This window comes from Hypoxylon fragiforme (assembly GCF_022984875.1).
Source record: "Hypoxylon fragiforme strain CBS 206.31 chromosome Unknown GGS25scaffold_4, whole genome shotgun sequence".
Classification (NCBI taxonomy): domain Eukaryota; kingdom Fungi; phylum Ascomycota; class Sordariomycetes; order Xylariales; family Hypoxylaceae; genus Hypoxylon; species Hypoxylon fragiforme.
The window spans coordinates 42,342-67,022 of NW_026054759.1; the positions used below are offsets into that span (position 1 = coordinate 42,342).

Genomic DNA, 24,681 nt, shown 5'->3' on the forward strand with positions numbered 1-24,681 from the left:
GATAGAGGGGCCGTTTATGTCTTTGCCAGCGACTTGGTAACCAACGAGAGTTCGTGCAATTCATATGACGGGATATTGGGGCTCGATATAGCGCAAAGAGTACCTAGAATTAGGAAAGATGGAGGTGACAACATCGTACGATCCACGTCGTACAACTTTGTCTTGACTTCGGTGAAATGTTAGATCGAAGCTGCCTATGATATTGTTCTTCTGCAGGGAAACATGTCGCTGTATGTGGATACGCCATGTTTGCATGGCTAAGTTAAGCCTACTATCTCTTTAGGACCCATGATACGGGATATGTCTTCGGATGTTACGTTGCTGGAGTAATTACCAGCTCGGTAATATGTTTGCCCTATCCCTTCAAGATAAATAATAGACAGCCCTAATCTAGTTTCCACTGAGAATTGTAACGTGACGGCCTCATGTGGGAAAAGGGGTAATTCTGAGGGCTTCAATCTATCCCCGTGGGGTCCGTATCTCCTAATCAGCAATACAGGGGTATCTACCGTGTACACAATAGGGTGTTGAATAATTTAAGTGACACCTGGGCAGTTAAAAAAAAGTAAAACCTGTTGTCATTTTGGTGTTGTGGGCTAGGGGCTGGGGCTGGGCTGTTTGTTGTTTACCTACTTACTAGCCTAGTAGGCATAACACACACATCATCGTTACACCGGCGATTCGCACAGACTGTAATGATATCTTGACAAGATGTCGGCCAGTTTGAGACTTTTGTGCGTATATGTATCTAGTCAAGTGATGCCAAACGCTAATCAGAGATAGCAGGAGACAACTTGCGGTCAAGGCTTCAAAGATGGAGAGATAGTTGGACTTGGAGTTTTGGATAATCCACTTCACCGAATCACGCAACGGACGCTTCATTGACGAGAATATAGTTCATATTCTCAACCCCGCATTCTCTTGATACCTAAAGAAGAAACTCTTTCGAAACCTATCACCGAGCAAGTCAATGATGTTTCTTATATGATTGGTTGATCACGAGGGTTAGCTGACGGTCTAACCTAGCTCGTTCAATGGAAAGCACCCCTAAGCTCCAAAGGCATCTATCGAAGATATATTGTCTTCGTATTCACCAAGACTTTCTTTGATACGAAACATTTTTTCATCTCCAAGGGAATGTATTGAGAAGGTTACCTCTACCCCCCTACTTGCGCAAACAACAATTTCCCAGCCTACTAAGACGTAGTTTTAGGACGAAATTCCCATTTACATTTACTCTGGCGAATAGTTCTTGAACGACTATGTGCGTGACTCGGCATTCCCGACTGTATTGTAAAAACGCGCGACTCCGACAATGCAAAGTTTCAGTTCGGGGAAACAAAGCGCTTGAAATCACCTAATAAAAGTGACTCCTTATACGATGACTTGACATTCGAGACATGAGAATACCCTCATGAAGTGTCAGAAATATGACGTACTTGGTTGAGAAGTTCTCTGGGTAGTGCTCATGGGTGGTCATATGACTCCCATTTCAACCACCTATTTTGATCCTAGTTACCTAGGCATCTACCGACCGAGTACTCATCAAGTAGGTAGATATCAAATCGATGCTCCCTTTAGCTCGACACATAGGATGGCAGCTATAAAACTCGAGTTGATGCTTGGTGATGTGAGGCATTGAGGCCTTATGGGATTGTTATATGATTCTCTTATACCCAAGATAAAACTTCACTAAGTATCTATTTTATCATTTGTAGGATATACTTACTTACCTAGTTAGGTAGGTGTATTTCCAGCGATGTTTCAAAGTGTATTGGACCACGCCTGCTGACCTACAAGTGCATACTCCGACCCCGAACATCATATATATGAGAACCATACAGCTTTGATGCTTTGACTCGGAATGTATAGGTGGTGACGTGGGAGTTCACGCACGATGCAAACGTGGAGGGGACTAAGGAATCATTTCATCCTTGCTCACACTAGTTAGTCGAGCAGGTGTCACAAGTGAGTTGATGAGGAGCTTCATCATCCAAGCATAAACTAAACCAAGTTGTTAGATCGTATATGCCGATAGTTTATCTGCTATGCGATAGAAAGGACTACCCTACCTGCATCAAACAAATTGAGGGGGATATACCAGGATACCTAGGGAGCTATAGATAACAGATGAACATTGAAGGGGGATCATGCCACAAATTCTATTATCTGCTTGGATTTGATGGTCCGAGATCGTTCGTGAGGATACTATGTCATCCAATGGCAACAGTTCAGTCTCCTATTTTCAGCCTTGGAGTAGGCCATCCCGTATTTGATTGCGTTGGGGATTTTCGGCGAATCCACCGATAATCGCGACTCCAAGGGTTTGGATCGGCCGTGCGGTGAGCAGCAACTCTTTCCGATTTGCAAGGGCAATTCAGGCGGATTGGGGCAAAGTCGCATCTGGAGGAAGATTCCGAGATATCCTACCGGCATCTGCGCCGAGATTCTGCTTTCTGGACCTGTGGCCCTGTCGTAAATATGCACCAATCGCTTGCGATTAGTAAGTCGATTGTCATAGCAGCAGAATATCTCAGACATATGGATGCTTGTTGACCTTGGTACTAACACATGCCACTGAAAGCTATCATACAATATGTCAGAATGCAAATCAAACAAATCAAATTAAATATCAATAAATGGGAGAACTTTTTCCAGGCACGATTTGTTCATCATGCTTTTTAGCATCATCGTGGGTAAGCTATATTTTTGTTTGATACCTGTACTAAAAGAGGACTCGTCTTTGGTGGACTCGTCTTTGGTCGTTGCGGCATGATGCAGATGCACAGATGTGACATGTCGATTGTTTTGTATTCCGAACAACCCCGATTGGCCAATTCCGATGCGAGGATCTAAGCTCTGATACATAAGTCCTCCCAAACACGTTGTCTATCAAGATTGATGTCGTATGGATACTACATATTGCTACCTACTTAGGGTGTGCTATATGGTAGATAGGTAATTACCTACCTAGGTAGTAGGCCGGCTGGTATATTCAATGTTTCTGAGTATCAATCTTGGAAGCGTTACATACTTACCTAGGCATGTTAGATACGATGCAGATTCAGTGCTCACCATTGATCGGGGTGAGACGGTTAAGGGGCGAAGAAAAGTACGGTGACGTGCGAGCACGTAGAAAACCTACATCATACCATTCATACATAAATTGTACCTGATCTTATTGTAGTATCAACTGGTGTCATTAATATATTGATCTCACTTCAGTTGACTTAGTTCAAGATTCATAGTCCAAGTGCGCCTTAGTGCTGGGCTTGTCTTACCTGGCTAAATGTTGGGCGATGGTATCAAAAATTTGCGGGATGGCGCGATCTGATCCGGGGCGAAGAACGACCCAGAATTTCAACACCTCACAAAGAAAGTAGGGTCTCCTACATACATAAGCAATGCCATGCAGCTGGATCCGCTCGCCATACCGCTGGTGGATGGTAACTTACTAGGTACCTAGTTTGACCTCCTGGCTTTAAGTTAATGTGATTGTGGTGTACATCTCGTCTGGTCAAACGACGTTCCTACTCATCAAAAGCCAGCTTGCGGGATGTCCTTACGCAGAGACTTCTTAGCATAAAAACCGTCTTGTGATCCATTTCAAAGCTTTTACATCCCCCAACTACTTTCTCAAGTCCACCCGCACCCCTACTATCAACCTAGATATTTAAGGCATTAGTTGATTCTCAGCACTTTCCCCTACCACTCTCTAGCATCTGGTGGCTACAACTACTCTTCCTATCAAGCACTCTGAATATGTCAGTTAATCAAGTGCCACCACACCATTTAGGTATCTCGCCTGATTTCCTTCACGAGAAGGGCCAAATAAAAATATCAACAGAGGAGATGGCAAGACCTCCGAATGAAGAATTGGACATCTTCAAGCACGATGGCAGCCACTTCCTAGTTCAATCGCCTTATACCGAGCAGGATCATCTTCTCGACTTGAGAACGCTTGATGCAGAAAACGCACTACTTGCTCGCGCACTTGCTCGCATGGAAAACCTGCGACCTGACTATGCCACTGCGTCCTATGTCGAGTCGTTCAATTGGAATGAAATACTCCAAGAATTGGAACGACTGGTTCGTACTCATGGCTATCGATGGAAGGAGACTTCCTTCTTCATTGTAGCCTTCCGATCACAGATTCCACCCACAACCGTGTACGAGGACTTGGGTGCATTGGATAAGGTAGCACATACAGAGGCGATAGCCAGTGGAGGCTTCCTGAAGTAGGTATCTGTCCACCCAACTTCATGAAAGAGAGCATATTAACAAGCTTCAGATATTGGTTCGGACACCCTGATAAGGACGGTAGGAACCTTGCAACCTGCCTGTGGAGATCGCAAGAGGATGCGACCAAGGGAGGCGTCGGACCAGGACATCGCAAAGCAGCGGCAGCAACCCGGTCATTGTACACGCATTGGAAGATTGACCGACATAGGCTTATCATTCGGGATGACGTGAAAAACTGGGAAATTATTGACTGGGAATGAGACTGGGAATGAGTGCGTACCTTGGTAGGGTTACACCGGGATGCATGATGGCCCGCCCGGTCTGATTCCATTTTGTGCGCTTGAGATAGAGAGCGACGGCGTTGGCGAATAGGACAAGTCCGCGGCCGACGGGCCGTATTCTCGTGAGGGATTGGGATTGGGATTGATTTTTTTTGGCTTGTGATTTCTAACTTGTGGAATGGTATCGGGTTATTGGTTCTGATCGTTGACCCATGGCGATGATGATAGATCTTAGCACAAAGACATAGATAGATACCTACCTACCTACCTACCTAACCTAGGTAGATAGAGACCAAGGAGAAATGAGAAATGAGATTATGTGTATCCGTATATCGGAAGTATAGCTTCCCTCTCCTAATCGAGGATTTGACCCACGATGAGACTAGCATTGTTCTTCTCCCGGTGGCAAAAAGAGAAGGATGTGTTAGTAACACAACCACGATAGTTCTCTACCCCGGCTAAGACTGGGTAGGTAGGTAGTTACAAAGTAGTTGATCCTGCAACCTGGTGTTCTGATCAGTGATATTCCAATGTTAATGCTGTACCTACATTGAATCCACCTTGGTTAGATGCCGAGTCTGCCAAGGGGTACTAGGTAGGTAAATACGCAGTCGGTATATACTGTGTGTACTGTATAACCCGTATATAAAACATTGGCGAATGGAATGGCAATAGATATATAAGTTCAAATATGATAGATAGGTGTTGAGAAGAGACGACGTTGTTTTGAGGCTCTTTACATAGATAGCTATGTTTGATTTGTGGAATGTCGAAAATGGAAAATGACAACATGGGCGTGGGGGTTCGGGGGTGGGATGCTTTAGGTTTTTAACTTTGCGTTGCTTTGCTACGTTCGCTTCGCTTCATCAGCAAGTGCGATGGATGGATGTTCTTAACTATCTCCAGCTTGATTAATGTAAGTAAAAGTACATACTTGTAGGTACTAACCTACATATGTAGGTTAGGGTAATATGAATTAATGCAAACTGATGAGATAAGAAATATTTTATCTGATAAATGCATAGTTATTAGATAAGCCCAGAGCAATACTGGTAGTTAGTTACATTAGTTAGTTAAATCTAACTAACTAGTTATCGATTGTGCCACTTCTCCCCGCCCACCAAATTTCCGACACACAGAAATCGCATCGAATCATCAAAGATTATCCCACCAAAAATCGCAAAATCTTGACTAGATTCAAGCATCGTTGTTATCGCCAAACCCGAGTTCGACTTCCCCACCACCCACTTCCACCAACTCTACATTCGGCACAGATCTATCAAATTTGCGATCATGGCCGATTCTTTAAAGGATGCGCCGTTCAAGACGGTCCAGGTCGAGGCGTTGGTGAGCTTTATTTTTATTTTGCCTTCCTCCCGTTGTCCAAACAAGAAGAAGAAAGAAATCACTTGATTACCCCCTCATCAAATTAGGATGACTGGCTGACCTACGGCATTACGCTCCTCTATATATAGGTTGTGTTGAAGGTAGTTAAGCACTGCTCAAACAGTTTCCCTACGACTGCCACTGGATCGATTGTGGGCATGGACAAGGATGGAGTTCTTGAGATCACGAATGCTTTTCCCTTTCCGACAGTTGATCTAGCAAGCGTTGAAGGCGGCCACCAGAATGACGCATCTGCTCTTGCTGCTGCCGCGCCTCGCGCCAAATCAAACATTATCTACCAAAACGAAATGATCCGTCACCTCAAGGAGGTAAATGTCGACGCCAACAATGTCGGCTGGTATACGAGTGCGACCATGAGCAACTTTGTCAACTCAAGCTTCATCGAGAACCAATACCACTACCAGCGCGACAATGACCGAACTGTGGCCTTGGTGCACGATGTTAGCCGAAGCTCGCAGGGTGCGCTTAGCTTACGAGCATTTAAGCTCACGCAGACCTTCATGGCGGCTTTCAAGGAAGGCAAATTCACCACCGAGAGGTTAGATCACAGTTCTATCAAGTCAAGTTGTAGATGCTAATTTGATGCAGTCTACAAAAGTCCAAGCTCACCTTCAAAGATATCATCGTCGAGTTTCCCATCCACATTCACAACTCGCACCTCCTGACATCATTCCTCCACCAACTCCCTAATTCTCCCACTGACGGAGAGGTTAAAATGCCGACATCTCTTTCCGAGATTGAACGTTACCCTGTCAAGATGCCTCTTCACCCATCGACCGATATCCTCGATCTCTCGATCGATCCCTTCCTAGAGAAGACTTGCGATCTTCTGCTTGATAGCATCGAGTCACACTACACCGAACTTAACAACCATCAGTACTACCAGAGACAACTCGCTCGCGAGCAAACTAAGATTACAGCGTGGCAAACGAAGCGAAAGGCTGAGAACGCTGGAAGAGTTGCGGCTAAGCAACAACCACTTCCGGAGGATGAATGGCAGCGGATCTTCAAGCTTCCCCAAGAGCCTAGCCGACTGGAGGGTATGTTGAATGCAAAGCAAGTCGAGCAGTATAGCAAGCAAATAGATGGGTTCACAGCCAATATCAGTGCCAAGATGTTCGCTGTTCGAGGCAATCTTCTCCCAGAATAAGCTGGATTGGCAGGAGGAAGGGGTTAATCGGTGTACATGCATGTGGCCTGGCGTCCGGTGGTATCTTAGGGTTTCTGAGGGTCTGTAGAACCAATTCTACCAAGTTCTTTGAAAAACATCCAGCCCATTTCATCTCTTATAGGGAGGGGCAAGTTAAGAGGTCAAGCATTTCGAAGTTGAGACTGAGGGCAGCACCACACATTGATCCAGTTTAACGAATTTTGCGAGATTGTAGAGATAAGAGACTAGGACACCTTGATCGAAATACCTACTCCAACACGATTAGGGGATAGACATATTCGTCAAGTTCATATTGGGAAAGCCCAATTTTAAAGTGCCCCGGCTCAGCAGTCCGATCTATGTGGTTTGTAGAGAACTTAGAGATATAAGGAGAGAGAAAAGAAAGCTTTGATTTATTATACCGAAGACATACAGAAAAGGGGAACTATACATGTACACGCATAGTTATCACAGTAAAAATTATATTGTACGGTTCTACCCTTAATGAAGTAGGATCAACCTTGAGAGCCTTTTACTCCCGATTCTTCCGCGCTGGTCAGGACTTACATAAGAGCACTACATATAGTACTACACGGAGTTACTGATATTCCAACTAAACAACACAATAGCAAAAAGATGTGCCGAGTGGGTGGACAAGATCGGGATGAGGGGCATTTTCCAGGGACCAAATCCCCTAGTCCAGAAGAAGACTAGTGGTGCCGTCAGCAACGGACCCCGACCACTCGCCGACGAAGTCCGGCGGTTACTGAGGGGTCATGCTAGGTACCTAACCTTGCCAGAGCAAAATATAGTACCTACATGTAGTAGTGGAAAAGCCTGAAGAGAAAAAAAAAAATCTAAAAAATCTAAAAAAATCCTTCGGTACGCCTACCTACATAGTACTAGGTTAAAGCTTACATGGTATGTACATGTACTTGTAGTACTATTCATCCATTTTTATATTTATTTCTCCTGACCTTTTTCTTTTCTTCTCTTCCCAACCCTTACCCTTTCTCTTCTCCTCAAACTCCTCCTACGATCCATCCGATTACCTTCTTGCCAAATATATCCTGTAAGTAACTGAAGATTACATTTTGGCTAACATCAAGTTGTTTCCTCGCCTTCACATATATTCTTCTGTCCCTCTTCCAAAGGTTCATTTACTGACTTAGACGCCAATCCTAGAATATCGATTTCCCCGCCTGCTTATCTTGTTGGGATCTTGATCTTTCACCTTTCACCGCCTCACTTAATTCAATCAATTACCTCAGTACGTCTTTACGTCTTCACGTCCCCTCCTCGCCTATACACACAATACTAACAATACTGTAGTAATGGCTGCCCCCGCCAGCAAGTTCAAGGTCGCTGACCTGTCCCTTGCCGCCTTCGGCCGCAAGGAGATTGAGCTCGCCGAGAATGAGATGCCTGGTCTAATGGCCATTCGAAAGAAGTATGCCGCAGACCAGCCCCTTGCCGGTGCCCGTATCGCCGGTTGCCTGCACATGACTATCCAGACCGCTGTCCTGATCGAGACCCTAACGTCTCTTGGTGCTGAAGTTACCTGGACTTCTTGCAACATCTTCTCCACCCAAGACCACGCCGCCGCTGCCATTGCTGCTGCTGGTGTCCCCGTCTTCGCCTGGAAGGGTGAGACCGACGAGGAGTACAACTGGTGTCTAGAACAGCAATTGTCCGCTTTCAAGGATGGCAAGAAGCTTAACCTCATCCTCGATGACGGTGGTGACTTGACCCACCTTGTCCACGACAAGTACCCTGAGATGCTCAAGGACTGCTTCGGTGTCTCTGAGGAGACTACCACTGGTGTCCACCACCTTTACCGCATGTTGAAGAACAAGACTCTGCTCGTCCCAGCCATCAATGTCAACGACAGCGTTACCAAGAGCAAGTTTGACAACCTCTACGGCTGCCGTGAGTCTCTGATCGACGGTATCAAGCGCGCCACCGATGTCATGATTGCTGGCAAGATCGCTGTCGTTGCCGGTTTCGGTGATGTCGGTAAGGGCTGTGCCATGGCTCTTCAGGGTATGGGTGCTCGCGTCCTCGTTACTGAGGTAGACCCCATCAACGCCCTCCAGGCTGCCATGGCCGGTTTCCAGGTTACCACAATGGAGAAGGCTGCTCCTTCTGCCCAGATCTTCGTCACCACCACCGGCTGCCGAGACATTCTGGTTGGAAAGCACTTCGAGGCTATGCCTAATGATGCTATCGTCTGCAGTATGTACATCCCTATTGATTTCCAAAGTTCTTTTTTCGTTCTTTTTTGGTACCGTAAAGACTGACAATTTTCCTAGACATTGGTCACTTTGATATCGAGATTGACGTTGCCTGGTTGAAGAAGAATGCCAAGAGCGTCCAAAACATCAAGCCCCAGGTCGACCGCTTCCTCATGGCAAACGGCCGACACATCATTCTCCTAGCCGAGGGCCGTCTTGTCAACCTGGGTTGTGCCACTGGTCACTCATCTTTCGTCATGTCCTGCTCTTTCAGCAACCAAGTGCTTGCTCAGATTATGTTGTACAAGGCCCAGGACAAGGCCTTTGGCCAGAAATATGTTGCCTTCGCCAAGACGGAAAAGCTTTCCGTGGGTGTCTATGTGTTGCCTAAGATTCTTGACGAGGAAGTGGCCAGACTCCACTTGTCTCATGTCAACGCTGAGGTTACACCCCTCACCAAGGTACAAAGTGAATACCTCGGACTAGACGTTGAGGGTCCTTACAAGAGCGACCAGTATGTTTTACCTCCTTATTCATATCCTCACTAATTTTTTGGCCATGACTAACCTTTTCGTAACAGCTACCGATACTAATTTTACTACTGTATATCATGTCTATCTGAATGCACAATCATCAACATTGTGCATATTCTAGAGTTCCTTATTTCTACCGAACTCCCGAAACTTCGCAACTAGGGGTTAGTTTGCCTGTGTTTCAACAAGCATGAGTCTACGCATCAACTGGCATTAAGGAATATGGTATGAGGAATCAAAAAGGACCAGGAGTGCTGGTGGGTCATTTTTTCAACAAAAAAAGGCGTTGGCAATGTGATGCATGACATGATTCCCCTCATGGCGTTTTGAGATTTTGAAGACCGAGGGATAGGTCTGAACTGAATGCATAGGTACCTACCTAGACAGCTAGAGAAAAGAGCTGAAACCTGATCATATCCGTCAACCGGATCTGGATAGAAAATAGAACAGCCACAGTGCGTATTTTCTATCTAACAAGAATCTTTACAAGCCGTAATATGAGTGAAACGAAAACGATGCTGATCATGTAAGCAACTCGGAGGTTCATTCGCCATACCTAGTAGTAAATTACCTTGTTTTAAACGTTTCCCTTCACATTTCTCTAATTAAGCTCTTTCACATGCCTTTCCTTCCCCTCAACGACCTGGCACTGACTGTGTAATCCCACCCAACCACATGAGTACCTACATAAGCTGTCTAATGGATCGGTACGTGGCCGAATTAAGTCCACAAGCAACCACATCACTTATTCCATAATGGATAACATTGGATATTGCCGTTAGTTGCCTAGAAATGATTACTCACCTACAGAAGCTTGGAAGTATAGTATCTAGCACTATTAGCACGTATTTACCTCCAGCTATCATACCTATCATACCCAAAGTACCTAAGGTACCTAGCAGTCCTAGATAGTAGAGGCTACCTAGTACCAATTTACCCAAGGTACCTAGGTAGGTATTTAGGAGCAAGGGGCCCCATATAAACATTGAAGAGCCCTCTATATTTATATCTGAAAGGATTTGAAGGGTACATACACATAGGTAGGTATCAGAGGACATCATTCGCGTTCTGTAATTCCCAGTTTTATATTATGCTAGGATTCTGTCTAGAGAACACCAAAGGATTCCTCGCACTAAAATGGGGGTTTAATGTCCGTACAGAACCAACCCCGTTCCCCATTACAGCGTTGGTAAACCTTGGCAACATGAGCTTTTTGCTGAGCCAGACCTAAGAGGCACCAAAATACTCGGCTTCAAGACATAAATTTTGATACCAGCTTTCTTGAAATCTACCACAAAAGCTCTATAATGTCGTGCTAGATGGGACCTCTCTCTATATGGCTTTCTTATGAAGCTCGCACGACGGAACGGAAATAGAAGCTTGACAAGAAAGGATAGAGTCCCTCCTCTTGTCGCCTCTAGTCGAAAAGCGAAACCGAGTCGCAACTAGGGAAACTTGTGCCATTTCGTTCGTAAAACCCAATTCCATCGAAAAAAAATACACCTTTTTTGAACCTAAGCCTGTCTTATTTTTTAAAACGTGATCACCCTTTATTTATCCTACCATCGCGTTCAATCGTCAATTCTCTTGTGTTCAAACACTTATTCGTACATCGTCGTCGGGAAATACAGCGTATTCTCTCATTTTCGGGGTTTCGTGGGTCGCCGCAACGCCTGCTTAATGAATCCGTCTTCTGATCTGATCTATGCGCCCTGATTATTTTGACCTTGTACGACTTGGTGGTCCATAATCCGTCCAATATCATCAGGGTAGGGGAGTAAACACAGTAGGGTATAATGATCGATCGAATGAGCCATATGGGTCATGCAATGACGAAAAGAGAAAAGAAAAAGCAAGAAAAAGAAAAAAAGCTACCAAGGAGCAGCTTTCCGAGGGTTGAAATGTATACTAACACATTGCTATAATTACTGTTGAGGGCCCAGTGACTGTCTCCCCTCACCTTCGAATGATATTATTCCCCGGGACGATGAAAGCCCTCACGGCAAGCTCAGCGAAACGGCGGACTACATTGGTAGTGCCCCCAGTGACCTGAGATTCATCTTGAACAAACTTTCGGGCCACGGCGAGCTTGTTCTTAGGGTCGCTCTCGTCGAGATGCGGAGGTAGGGTACTCTCGAAGTCTGGCGGAAAATTCGGCGCGAGCGCACGAATGACAGCGAGAGAATACAGAACGTCGCGGTTTTCACGTCCATCCAACAATTCGCGCATTTGTCCTAAGAAGTAATCTCGCTGACGCAACATGTCCATCCCAGGTTGGTCCACCAGACGTAGGAATTCTGCCAACCAGTACCAGAACTTGAACTCCCTAATGCGGTGGAGTCGAATGTCGGAATTCGCGGGCGGCGGGTGCAAGGGATTCTGGTCGAGATAATCGCCCGATAGCAAAGCTTCGAAGACAGATACTCGATTCCGTGCTTCAGACCCATCATCGGAAGGCGGTAAACGATCTCCTACGTTGACTTTGTACTCAGACGTGTAAACCAGCGAAGCTAAATCCCAAACGACTCGGAATTCGAGATTGGCCGAGTATTGCATTCCGGCGACATCGTTTGCATCCGTCTTGGCCATAGATTGGAGGAAGCCCGCCAACATTTCGTTGACAGCTGCGTTGGATATCAAAGCACTAACACCTTGGGGCTTCGTATACCATTCTGTTTCGAAAAACTTCTCTAAGCCGGGGGCATATACCTGGTCGTATAAGTCTCGGACTTCTGCTAATCGTTCGCTGGTCAGAGGAGAATCGAGGGCGGGAGGGACCGTGCCACTCATGCCCACAAGCTCGTGGACCTTCATCTTTCTCGCTGGGAATCCTGTGTAAGCCGAAGTTTGTTGCTGAAAGGGAAATGGCGCAGAATGCGAAACAGAGGAATACATGGGAACAGAGGAGGGACCACCACCTCTCAGACAAGGTGCGTCTGGTGAGCTATGAACAAAGTATGGGGTGATGGGCTTGATCGCTGGGAAATGAGAAGTCGACATACTCGAAGCACTCAGAACGTTGTCCAAGGTAGGATCAATAACGGCTGGATATTCGAGCGGTTCACCTTTGACCGCTGATGCGCTTGTCCCTGTACCTGTCAAGGTTCCAGCGAAAGAGTGAACAGATACTGATGCAGTAGTAGTATTAGAAATTACCGGGGGGAGTGTTGAGTAGGGAGTTTGCGTCTGACTCTGGGTACTATGGGTTGGTATGATGCTAGATCCGGAGGCGGAGGTCGTGGCAGGTCGGCTTGACGGTACAGGGGTGGAAGAACCAGGACTGTTATTTGGGGCGGGTCGAATATTGGTAGGATGCTGTTGTTGTTGGTTTTTAAAGATGGGATCGTACCCGAGACATTCGCGCTTCGATTTTTGGCAATTTTTGCAGATCGGGTGTTGCTCATCGCACTGTAAAATATCGAGTTTTAGTACTTCATACACCCCACCAATTGCATGTTAAAAAGAATCAGGAGAAAACAATGCAGGCGCGAATGAAAATAGGCAAGTGAGATGAATTGTACCTATGAAATGCTTTCAAGGGTAGGTGTGGACAGTAGTGGTGGTGATGATAATAGATGAACATTGAAAATAAAGGAGGGGAAGCCCAGTCAGTACAAGCTCAAGCTCTCTTGTTGGAGACATCTATGGGGATCGTCCCCAAACTTTTAGTTCGGTCTTGCGTTTTGGTGAGGGGAGTGGAGAGGCCTGGCCTTGTAGGGTAGTGCTTGCTAGATGGCTGCCCAGCTTTGAGCGAGTACCTGCACTGGCACTTGCGCTGACACTTGCACTTGCTTTTTTGTACCTCAATGTTGCTTTTTGATGGCTTTGGCTGGCTCGCTCGCTTCGCCGTAGCTCCTTCTCAAGCGAAACCCCAACGACCAAGGGAAAGCAGCATTCCATGCAATTGTCCAAAAAGGTTAATAGAAAAATAAAAATAAAAAAAAAATAAAAAAAACAAACCCCCCAAGTACCCAATCTTTGTCTACTCCTCTAGCCATGTCGATGCACTCTAAATTGTTCCTTCTCCTACTTCCTCCTTCATCATCAACCTTCTTGGGAATAATCACTTTCTCCACTTTGCGCAACGAAGACGATACTTCCGACTCCTGAAGAGGGAATTCACACACATAAACCATAACATCACGTACCTTTATACGTCGTTTGCGACATGTCAAACAGCCCGTTTTTGTTCGGCGCTTAATCTCCTACGATAGCAGGCAAAGTGACCTAGTCAGTTACCTGTTACCTGAGAAGGGGGAGAATAGGTTGGCTTCAAAAGGAGGGGATAATATCATGACAAGTACCTTTTTTTGTCGCCCACTCAGTACACTCGTAGGATCGCTAGGTGGTAAAGCATACTGCGGTCTTAAGGAGTCTGGGGGTAGGGCATACGGGTTGCTCGCAGTCATAGGAAGTGGCTGTTGCCCAAAGTAGGGCATATGCTGCTGTGGTGGCATCGAGGGGACCGATGGGATAGGATTGACAGGCATCGCCATCGCCATGTGCTGCTGCTGTTGAGCTTGTTGTTGAACTGGGTCAAATGTGCGCATACTTGGTAATGCTGTCCGGTACGTGTCCGGCGCTTGACCTGCTGCATTTGCATATCCATATTGTGCGCCGCTCATGCCTGGCGTTGTATATGCTGCCGGATTTTGGTAGGTTGGGGGCTGTCGAGGAGGCCCCGATGGATGGTGAGACGGGTTGTTCGACATGGCATCCGACGACGATGGCGCAACACAGCCGTCCTGCACTGGCTTCTGCTGCTGGTCAGACTGAACTCCGTCAATGGTCGCTATCGCCGGGGGCGGGGTGGCCTGGTCGACAACGACAGTAGCCGTCTTGGAAACAGTCACAGGTGAGGCGATTGCTGGCGTGGAAGTGGAATTGATGTCGTCGGTAGACCGATTCGAGGTTAATTGTTGGGAAGACTGATGCCCCTGCCCCAGTCCTTGTTCCTGTTGTTGTGCCGGCTCCGGCTCCTGCGCGTGGGCAACTGCTACTGTGGTCGTTGCATTATTCGCGACTTGTAAATTTGGTGTTGGTGCGCGTGCGAGATCCAAAGAATTGGCATCTGGCCCTTGAGATGTCGTGACGTGTGCCTCTACCCGTACCTGCCCCTGCGCCCCTTGTTGTATAATTTCCTTCTCTGCTGTAGCTCCTGATAGTAAAGGCTTGACCGGTGATTGATGTGGGAGGACATGGGCTAGTTCTTGAGCGGCGGCAATGACGGGTTCAGGCTGAGGTTGATGAGCCTGTGGCTGTTCCTGTTGTGCCTCTGCCATTTGATTTGATTTTAATTTGCAATTTTTTATGGGGGCGCGATCTGAGCAGGGGCACGCCGATTCCACGCTGCCAGTGCTGCAGCGTAAGGGGGGGACCAAGTCCAAGTCACGAAACCCGACCTAGGGCTGGCAGGGGACGGGGAGACGTGAACGGGCTGGACGGGGGGGAGGGGGGTGTAGACGGGGGATGCGACCTATCTGGTCTGGTCCAGCGCCTTGAAGGGGTGGGAGTCCAGTTACCTCATTTACCTCCCCGTATCCTACCTACCCATCCACCTACAGCTCTACCTAACTAGCAGTAAGTACTTGTTTAGTATCGTACGTATGTGGGTAGGTATGTAGATATGGACGGGTGTATGGGTGTATGGATAGGAGTATGTATGGTTATGTATGTAGATATGTGTAGGTAAGTGTATATGTACGTGCTGCCTATGTAATGCGTAGCCGAGACGAAAAGAACAAGGGGATCAGATCCCAAAAAGAAGGGGGGGTGGGGGTTTAGCACACGAATACACACATCCAGATGTCCCTAAGATTAGGTACATACCATAGTATGTATGTAATGTATGTAGGTAGGTAGGCAAAGAGGTAGGCAGGTGAGTAGACAAGTACCTACAAAGCACATGCGCGTGAAGAAAATAACCAGCAGGAGTTGGTTGCTAGTGTAGGAACGGGTGAGAGAGTGTGCTGCAAGTGGTGCGATGTTTGAGGTGTTTCGACGCGACCCTGGGCCGAGATTCCAGTTAAGCTGGAGTCGTCGGCGCATTTGTTGCGTTTTCTCCGTAAAGAGGCCACACCTTGCTTCTTTTGTCCTAGCGTCTCCTTGTATGTATGTATTTTATCTGTAGTTCACTGCCTAGTATTACCAACTGGGTAAGTTAGGTTAGGTTTGCTTTGGTTATACCGAAAGACATAAGAAATTCAAGAAGTTGATCCAAGTATTATTAGTTGGGGAAAAAAAAGATTGGAGAATTGAAAGAATGTTTTTTAAGAAAAAAAAGAAAGAAAAAAAAAGATTGGATCCTGATGGAGCCCTGAGGCTGCTTTAGCGGTCCGCCGTGCAGTAAGTACCCTGGGATTTAAGTTTATATGATACAGTATATGTACAGTGAGGTCTACGGTGTGGAGCATATGCATGGTATTGCACAATACAATGCTTACACACAATACGCGCATATGGATACAACCTATCCTTAATACGTTAATACCCTTAATCTATAGGCGCCTAAGTATCCAGACAGGCAGGTGCAAATATTATTGAGAGGTACTACTATGTATATAGTTACAGTACAATACATACATGTAGGAAATACAATACCATTCTCAACGTACCGCAGACTGTATTGGCGCTACAGTACTACAATGCCCAGTACTCCATATCATGTATGTAGGTAAATACCTACAGAATACCCTGTAGGTACCCGTGTTGAATCGTGTGAATCGTGTGTTAATAACCTTGATGTAGCTTTCAATGTTAGGTAAGACAGGAACAGGATTACATTGGCCAAGGAGAACGATAGATCGATCCTGGAACAGACCTCAATAACTACATGCATGCTGACCAAGCCTGACATGATAAAAAGCCTACGTACGTACGTAGCCAGGTGGCCAAGATGTGATAATAGGTATGTACCTCTAAGTGGAAGACGAGAAATGCCGTAGTAGACACCATAGCAGAGAAATGTAGAAGTTTTTCGTAGGCATCGTGAGTTGTAGGATATATGATATATGTACATGTGTATCCATCAGTATATACTAATAGGAAAGCCAACAAAATACTCAACAGCGTAAAGATATGCAATGAAAAGGAAGCTACCTATGTAGCCAGGAGCATCCACTCACCCGCACTCCAACAACAATTCAGCAGCATTGAAGAAAACGTGTCTGTGCAAAAAGTGACAGATGGACTGAATGGCAACTGACCGTAACTTTCCGGTTTCTCCCTGTTTGCCCTTAAGGAGGCTTGTACCTGCATAGTAGTAGTTTGCCGTCGGCCTTGTCGTATACCATAGTAATACCAGTCAGCCCTGGCCAAAATCCAAAGACAGGATCCAAAAATGAAAATAAGAGCCCTAGAGGTCATAACGTTTCCCTTCCTCCCCTTCCCTTCCCTTCATCAATCTTTCTGCAAAACAACAGCCTGTTCTAACGGCGACTAGGATCATGAGGCCATTGCAGATGTGCCTGTGCTGTGCATCTATAAGAAGAAATGATGTGGTTGAAAAGGGCCGAGGACATAAACAATGAATGATTGTGAAGAGAGAGAACTATTTCTTCTAGTATGTGTGTAGCCAGATATATAGGTATGATTTGGAAAAGTACCAGGTAGGCATGTACATGTGTATGTAAGTACATACATCTACCGAGATACGCAGGTAACTACAAGGTATGTAGTTGAACAGCAAAGAAAAGGGGTTTGCAATACTGAGGTGGTAAATAATAGTTGGTGGTTATAATTAGGCCTTTTCTTTCTTCTCCTATTACCTACATGATATAGCATCATCATACTTGACTGAAGGATCTGGTCCAAATGCAAGATACTACGTACAGATATACAGATACATATGTAGTTACCTGTTGCAAATATTACTGTGCTTATTATTTCGATCCTCTTCAACTCTTGGAGCTATCTATCTTTGTACCTACACTGCAGGTATTTGTACAATACATAGGTACCTACACTACAGGTATTATGCAGGAAGATATCCTCTCTTGCTCTTCCACACGCGTCTTACATAGAGAGACTAGGGGGGTGTCATATGTAACTAGGTAGGTACCTATTGTACCTAAACTTGGATTGCGGCTGGAACTTACGAGCCAACCAACACTCTTTTCCCCCCCATTTATCTGCTAGGTACCTAGTCCTACCTAGGCCCTAGTCCTGCTTAGTCTACCTTGCATAATCTACCTTACATATCCGGTATGCCTATGCTGTCACATCCATGCAGTCGATATCAACTATCCCGGTCCTAGTCTTTAGCGCCCGAGAGCTGAACGTTTAAAAGGTTAACAGACCGAATAAGCGAAAAAGGTTCAGAATGGCACTACACTATATTTAATACCTACATGTAGTTACATGGGTATCATACAATACATGGTACGAAGTATCATACAATACATATTACATACAACATCAATGAACGCCTACTGCGTCAGTCATCTAGGCTGATCCTAGATTTTCACTTCCGGATCAACAGGGGCTTACACCTATCCAGGGCGCAGCCACGCGTGGGATAGTTCGGCAAATACCCGGGTTGCCTTCCCTCGCACGAACGGGATATGTACAATACAATACAATACAATACAATCCCTAACCTAGGTAACTACCTAATGACCTACACGGGTGTTCATTGACTCCTTCAACTCTGAAATTTACCCGTCACTGACAAGTTGTCGTAAATATTGTTATTGTCATTGTCGAAGAAATTATACAATACAATAACTACAATACAATACAATACAATACCTTGGTGGGGTTTGCCTTCATGTCACATCCACCTCAAAGCTACCTACTTGTTTGTCATCATCTACCTGCCCACAATACATACAGCATAGGTAAGTATTTCTCTGCTCCTTACTATTGAGGAGACGCTTACGTCGATCCATTTGGATCGCCTCCCCCCATACTAGATCTAACCGCTGGCGGATATTCCACCTTCGGGTATCGACTTTTAGAACTAGCGATGCATAGTAGCTTATTCAGACGGCAACTGCAAAAGAACCATGGGTCCGTCCTTCAAGTCCCCACGGTAACATCTGAGCACCTTTTGATGCCCAAATCAGTTCCCAATGCCAATGCTAATCCCCTCGGTCTATCCATTGTTCAGGCCAAAACATTGGATCAAATACATTATTATTGGAAAATACATAGAGAATACTCCAATGTTGATCAACGGGGCAGCCCAGCGGGGCATGTATCGGCTCCGAAGTCGTGATGCCCGTTGTAGTTGGTGGAATTCACGACAGACATACCTACCTACCTAGGTTGGTGCCTAGTGCCTGTGTAGTAGGTCTACATAGGTCTACATACATTGGATATGATAGATAGGCAGTCTGTCGCGAGGTGGTCGGTCTCTTTCTAGAATCTGTGCTGCAATTTGTAATTCTCTCGTATGCGTATGTCTTTAGGGATCCGAATTAACACGATCTAAATGCATGACGCAATCTCTCCGTTTCCATACATATATACGTTCTCGTCTCGTTCATGTAGGGTTTCATTCCGGGGCCGAGAACGGTGGTATTGTCCCATACATCGCTTCGACCTATATGTAGGTCCTAGGGTAGGTTACTTTACATTCTTAAGCGAACCTGAGCGATAATTCAACTCACAGCAAATATAATACACCATTCTAATCGCCGTTTTAATCAGTCGTCGATGTGTTAAGGTTGGTTGGTGGTGGTAGGTACAGCAAATCCAGATTCACCATGCTGTGTGGAATATTAACCTCACCTCACGCTACCTAGGTATTCAGTCAAGTCCTCATCGCTAGATTTTAGCTGAGATATAGCCAATTGCTAAGGCTCTTGGATGTCGTGCATCTTGTTCTATGCCAGGTACGACCGAGGCGCGTAATAGATGTGACCCAGGGATGCAACCCAGAACTTCCATAGATCTTCCAAGGGGTGGAAAACACATAGGTATGCTCCCCTTTCACGATGGACTCCTGTTTTCTTTCCTTTTGCATCTTCCCGAAACCAAACTGGAGTTCAGCCAAAAGGCAGGAACTTCTCACGATAAACCGAAGAAGCTTGACCAGAACATTTATGGAAGAACGGCCCGCCGAGCCGTATCCAGGACGAGTTTCACGTGGGAGGTTCTTCTTTCAAAGGCGCCGGGATCAGGACGGAATTTCCGGTCCTTCGGGCTTAACTTTGATAGATAATATTTCATGTTTAGAGAGGAATGTTATGAATTGATTTCTCGAGAGTATTACCGGTCTCAATTAATATCACCCGTCATTCTCGATCACGGATCAGATCCTTTTTAACCCCCCTATCAGACCCCTATCAGACCATCCACCCTGTCACGATAGTTCTAGGCGCCCAAGAGGCACCGAATAACACCCTAATCATCCCAGTGGCATCAATTCGGTCCGTAGAGTCGAGGCCTGGTTAAATACTAACTGATAATAAGGAGATATCACAAGGAAGCATTGCAATTCGTAATATGTCATTCTGACGCTCCTGGCTTAATGTTGATAAGAATACGAGTCTATCGCCTTAGAAGACACGGTACCTTTAGCAGAACAGATGATGAATTCCGAGATAATCCACGAAAAAGCACCTGCTTGTACGCATGCTACTCACCGTCGAGCCAAGCTTCATGATCACCCAAGCTAGATACCTACCAATTAGGTAGAGAATTAGTTACTTCACATAATCAACATCGGCCTCACTTTCGGTGGTCCTTACGAGATCCTTGATGTATCTTGAATCACTATAGCATACTAAACACACAATCATCTTCTAGGCGTACTTATAACTCATCAACAATAAATAGTACCTAGGCATCGCTTGTGAATCCTCCGATTCGAACTTTCACAGCCTCTATTAGAACATAACATACTTCGTATATAAGAGCATAAGAAAGGTCAACTGGACTTTGAGATGGAGAATTCTGACAGTTTGCCAGGTTATATGCGTGCGGTTTATGGCTTCATTAGCTACTAGGTACAAATCGGTCGATATTAGGTAGGTAGATATGATCATACATAGAGACAAAGGCAAGCCCTGTACAAGATATACAGAAGCTCAACGGATGCCATGTTTATAGATTAATACTATATAGAAGCAGCAGGTATCGGTCACATATATAGGTAGAGATAGACACCCTTTATTTCGTTACTTATGAACTCAATATTATCGGATGATAAATAAAATCAACATAACCCCCCCTTACGCCTTTCACCACCAAGAACTCGACCCAAGCCGGCCGTATATACAAGGAATAGCCTCTCTCCCCCCTCGCTCATGCGCTTAACCTAGATGTTTAGGCGTACCCCAATCGGCTAACTGAATATCTAGTTCTACTCCACCACTATCCGCCTTATAACTTCGCTTTCTGCGTCTCGTAACCTCTACACAGGCACCAGCGAAAAATATAAAATGTATTATTCTATCATGGTAATTAGTATTATAGCCCTCAGTTATGCGGTGACCTAAAAAAAGGGGGGAAAAAAGGGCACGTATAAATAGCGACGAGAAAGCGTTATAGGTACTTACATCAAGAGGGCCAGAAACGCCACAAGAGCCTCCATCGAATGGATGTAGAAGTTGCTGTAATAATCATAGTCGTCGCCGTCCTTATCATCGTAATAATAATCATAGACATCGGGATACGCGTCGCGATCATCGGGCCCGACAAAGACGAGCCCGTACTGAAGAACGTAGGCGGTGAGGCCGACCCCGACGGCGAAACCAAGCCATAGCAGTAGATGGACCGCCACGAGCGCGGCTGGGTGAATAGTTCGTCGGTTGCTCCCTGTCGGTGTTGGTACGTACGCCGTGATGAGCTCAAGAGCGGACCAGAGCAGAGCTACCCCCGCCTGCGGAGCGGTCCAGACGGGGATGTAGCTCTGGAGAGCGGGGTCGACGGCGAGCGCGATGGCGATGCCGAGGACGATTACGCAGGAAACCATGGACAGCGAAGTTAGGGTAATCATCGTTGTGGGAAAGATCCGAGCGCGCTTTTGTTGCTGGTATGGGATCACATGTGATTCTGGGCGAGTGGGGGGTTGAGGCGTGTCCATTCTTGTTATCGCCGCTGTATTTAAATGTCCATTGATGCCTTTTTATTTCTGATGTAGAGTAGTTTGTTTGGATAGAAAGCTGATTTGGGAGGAAAGCTAAGGAGGCGTACTAGCTATGACATCAATCGGCGATGAGAGCTTTTCGGGACATGTTCTCAGTAGGTTCTCAGTACGTTGCCGCTAGTCCAATTGTCCATTCCCCTTCCGAATAGGCTGCCAAGAACTGTGCTAATGCTGTACTATCGTGTTTGTCCTGAATTCTGTTGGAGCTTAATAATTGCCCTTACATCTTGAACGAAGTTCGTTGCTATTCACTCTATTTGGTTAGGTAGATACTAGGTACTTAGGTAGGCAATGTACATGAGCATAATTGAGCTCAGATCCAAGATGGGATGGTCATAGCTAAGCCCCGGTAGATCGCAGTGTAGATCCCGGACTACGGACTCCAAGACGGAATCGGTGGGTCCTGTTGCGGAGTTACCTGCAAATGCACATATTCCCTTATCCGTCTACTTATGCTCGAGCACTCTTGCCCAGCCTCTAATAAGAGCCCGATCGGATCCCATGAGTATGGGGTAACAGCTGTAGCGAGACCTGAGTAATCGTATTACCACGTCGTTGGGGATATGACAAGGATTATGATCCTATCACGGGAGCGTGGCTCCGCTCTCTCGGGACTGGGTATCTATCTCTGGCGATCGTCCTATCCTTACTCATCCACACCAATTATTTTATATGTCCGTAAAATGATTACTCTTACCTGAACATATAAAATATCTCTTCTTATTCTTATGTAAGTGCTGCATACCTAGACAAAATCTGCGAGTGTCCCTTTCGGACTTCTCGGTTACAAAAGCCCCAGTACGGTATACGTAGCCGCATATGTGGTCGAAGAGTCTGGTATAAAGACGAATCTTGCTTCTCTAAGCGGTAAATTACGATACCTTCAATGGATTTCAGTGAATGGGGGAAGCCGAGCAAGGAGTGGCTCGCCTTCGCAGCGGCCAACGAGGCAGTCTTGTCCTATTCCGAAGATCATCTATCGTTCCTAGAGCAGCAGGAGAACGCGAATAAGCTGCGCGGTCACGGGGCCAGGGTCCTCGTCAAGACAAGTGGCGTGGACAAGCTTGTGGCGACAGAGGACTACGTTGTGCCTACGCGCGATGGCAATTCTATCACCATACGTAGCTACCGGCCGATCTTGTTAGGGTCTGCTGCGCTACCGGGCTATGTGTATTTTCACGGCGGCGGTTATAGCATTGGCAGCCTTGACACGGAGGTGTTCGCCTGCTCGTGGCTAGCCCACGCGCTGTCCATTACGGTTGTGCATGTATGCTATAGGCACACACCGCAGGTCAAAGGATTGACGCCGTGGCACGACGCCTTGGACGGCTTCGAGTGGGTCGCCACACATACCGAGAAGTTGGGGATTAACCCTTCTCGGCTCATCGTAGGTGGGATTTCCGCCGGCGGTTCGTTGGCGGCGCGTGTTGTGCAGGATGAGCTGCGGTGGGCGCGCGAAACAGGCACAAGCTGTCGCATAAAGGGCCAATTCCTGGGTATTCCAAATGTTTTCCAATACGAGGCCTTTCCATATCACCTCTTTGCTGGAAAGGAAAAGACATCGATCTTTCAGTGCCGGGATGCTGCCATCCTCTCGGAAAAGCGTATAAAGTTGTTACGCGAGCTACTTGGCAGCGAGGTTGATCCCCACGATCCGATTTGGAATCCTGGTCTTACTGATGAAGAGGAGCTGCGAAGTATGCCCCAGACTGCCTTCCTCATTTGTGGCTGGGACCCGCTCCGTGACGAGGGGCTATTATACGCGCAAAAGTTGAAGAATGCTGGGTAAGGGGCTGAGATTTCCCACCATAAGCTGTTTTCTGAATTTTCGTACTAACTATACACTTACCCCTATTCAGTGTCAGGACCAATGTCCACATATTCCCTGGCCTCCCCCATGCTTTCAACGCTTTCCTACAACTCCCCTCCTCCAAACTTTGGAGTGAAGCTATGCTCGGTTGTCTGCGTTGGGCAATGGCAGATGAGGATGGATGGATTATTGAAGACGCTCCCGTGATACCGTGAGGTATGAACGGAGCCCTAGTGCATCACAGCTCAGGAGGTACCGGCATTCTGCAGAAAGGACAATATCGACACAACCGTTTCTAGGGTTACTTCCACTTCGATGGAAATCGAGGCTTGAAATCGACTCCCCAAAGTCATTCATGCTCTACCAAAAATGAGATGAGGCCTAGGATGTATGATACGCCGCCACGACAGCTTAATGATCCTTAGGAGAGCAGGGTGTGACCTTGAAGGGCCCGGAGACATAGCAATGCCACCTCGAAGTTAGGCTGTGTTGTGTACTTAGTACCAAATGATGAAATGTATACTGGTAGCCTTATCTCTAAGGTTATACCTTCAGACGTGGGCTCCACCCAAAATCCCAACCCTCAGGCTACTATTCCCCCCCCCTCTCTCGTAACCGACCTTCCTACCGAAGTAAAACTTATAAGTCCCCGTAAAGCAACACCTCTCACTTCCTGGGTGAGAACCTGGGTACCTAGGTTTTCAACCTATGTTGGCTCAGTGGTAAGGTGCGAACACCACCATGCGGCTGTCCCTTAAAGTGCGGGTTCAGAACGAACACCACTGCGGGACGCCCAAAGGTGCGGGTTCAATCCTACCACAAACTCTTTTGTTTTTCGTTTTCTTTTTTTTTTTTCCTTTTTCTTTTCCTTTTTTTTTTCTACCAACACCTACCTAGGTAGAAGCCTTCTAACGTGAAGCTATTCGCAGC

The 24,681-nt window shown here is 46.3% G+C and overlaps 7 protein-coding genes across 7 annotated transcripts; 4 read left to right on the forward strand and 3 right to left on the reverse strand.

The window, feature by feature from the left end:
• Positions 1-3,762: 3,762 nt before the first annotated feature.
• Positions 3,763-4,502, forward strand: GGS25DRAFT_520117 (uncharacterized protein; the record flags this gene model as incomplete). Its single annotated transcript, XM_049263840.1, has 2 exons — positions 3,763-4,238; positions 4,292-4,502. 2 exons carry the CDS (start codon positions 3,763-3,765, stop codon positions 4,500-4,502), a joined length of 687 nt encoding a protein of 228 aa, XP_049117298.1.
• A 1,117-nt stretch (positions 4,503-5,619) lies between these two features.
• GGS25DRAFT_484192 (eukaryotic translation initiation factor 3 subunit 3) lies at positions 5,620-7,686 on the forward strand. The gene is made up of 3 exons (XM_049260438.1): positions 5,620-5,870; positions 5,999-6,468; positions 6,519-7,686. Exons 1-3 carry the CDS (start codon positions 5,817-5,819, stop codon positions 7,078-7,080), a joined length of 1,086 nt encoding a protein of 361 aa, XP_049117299.1. The 5' UTR covers positions 5,620-5,816; the 3' UTR covers positions 7,081-7,686.
• Positions 7,687-8,414: 728 nt separating this feature from the next.
• Positions 8,415-9,862, forward strand: GGS25DRAFT_513674 (Adenosylhomocysteinase; the record flags this gene model as incomplete). Its single annotated transcript, XM_049262905.1, has 2 exons — positions 8,415-9,315; positions 9,393-9,862. The coding sequence occupies 2 exons, from the start codon at positions 8,415-8,417 to the stop codon at positions 9,860-9,862; spliced, it is 1,371 nt and encodes a 456-aa protein (XP_049117300.1).
• Positions 9,863-11,710: 1,848 nt separating this feature from the next.
• On the reverse strand, positions 11,711-12,669 carry GGS25DRAFT_484199 (uncharacterized protein). Its single transcript, XM_049260439.1, has one exon. The coding sequence runs from the start codon at positions 12,659-12,661 to the stop codon at positions 11,804-11,806; it is 858 nt and encodes a 285-aa protein (XP_049117301.1). The 5' UTR covers positions 12,662-12,669; the 3' UTR covers positions 11,711-11,803.
• On the reverse strand, positions 12,484-15,267 carry GGS25DRAFT_211150 (uncharacterized protein). The gene is made up of 4 exons (XM_049256874.1): positions 14,152-15,267; positions 13,004-13,255; positions 12,850-12,942; positions 12,484-12,661 (listed from the first exon to the last, which is right to left on the reverse strand). The coding sequence occupies exons 1-3, from the start codon at positions 15,127-15,129 to the stop codon at positions 12,859-12,861; spliced, it is 1,314 nt and encodes a 437-aa protein (XP_049117302.1). The 5' UTR covers positions 15,130-15,267; the 3' UTR covers positions 12,484-12,661; positions 12,850-12,858.
• A 5,554-nt stretch (positions 15,268-20,821) lies between these two features.
• GGS25DRAFT_211339 (uncharacterized protein) lies at positions 20,822-22,045 on the reverse strand. The gene is made up of 2 exons (XM_049256875.1): positions 21,352-22,045; positions 20,822-21,244 (listed from the first exon to the last, which is right to left on the reverse strand). Exons 1-2 carry the CDS (start codon positions 21,876-21,878, stop codon positions 21,106-21,108), a joined length of 666 nt encoding a protein of 221 aa, XP_049117303.1. The 5' UTR covers positions 21,879-22,045; the 3' UTR covers positions 20,822-21,105.
• Positions 22,046-22,385: 340 nt separating this feature from the next.
• GGS25DRAFT_484231 (alpha/beta-hydrolase) lies at positions 22,386-24,352 on the forward strand. The gene is made up of 2 exons (XM_049260440.1): positions 22,386-23,726; positions 23,801-24,352. The coding sequence occupies exons 1-2, from the start codon at positions 22,828-22,830 to the stop codon at positions 23,964-23,966; spliced, it is 1,065 nt and encodes a 354-aa protein (XP_049117304.1). The 5' UTR covers positions 22,386-22,827; the 3' UTR covers positions 23,967-24,352.
• The last annotated feature ends 329 nt before the right edge of the window (positions 24,353-24,681 follow it).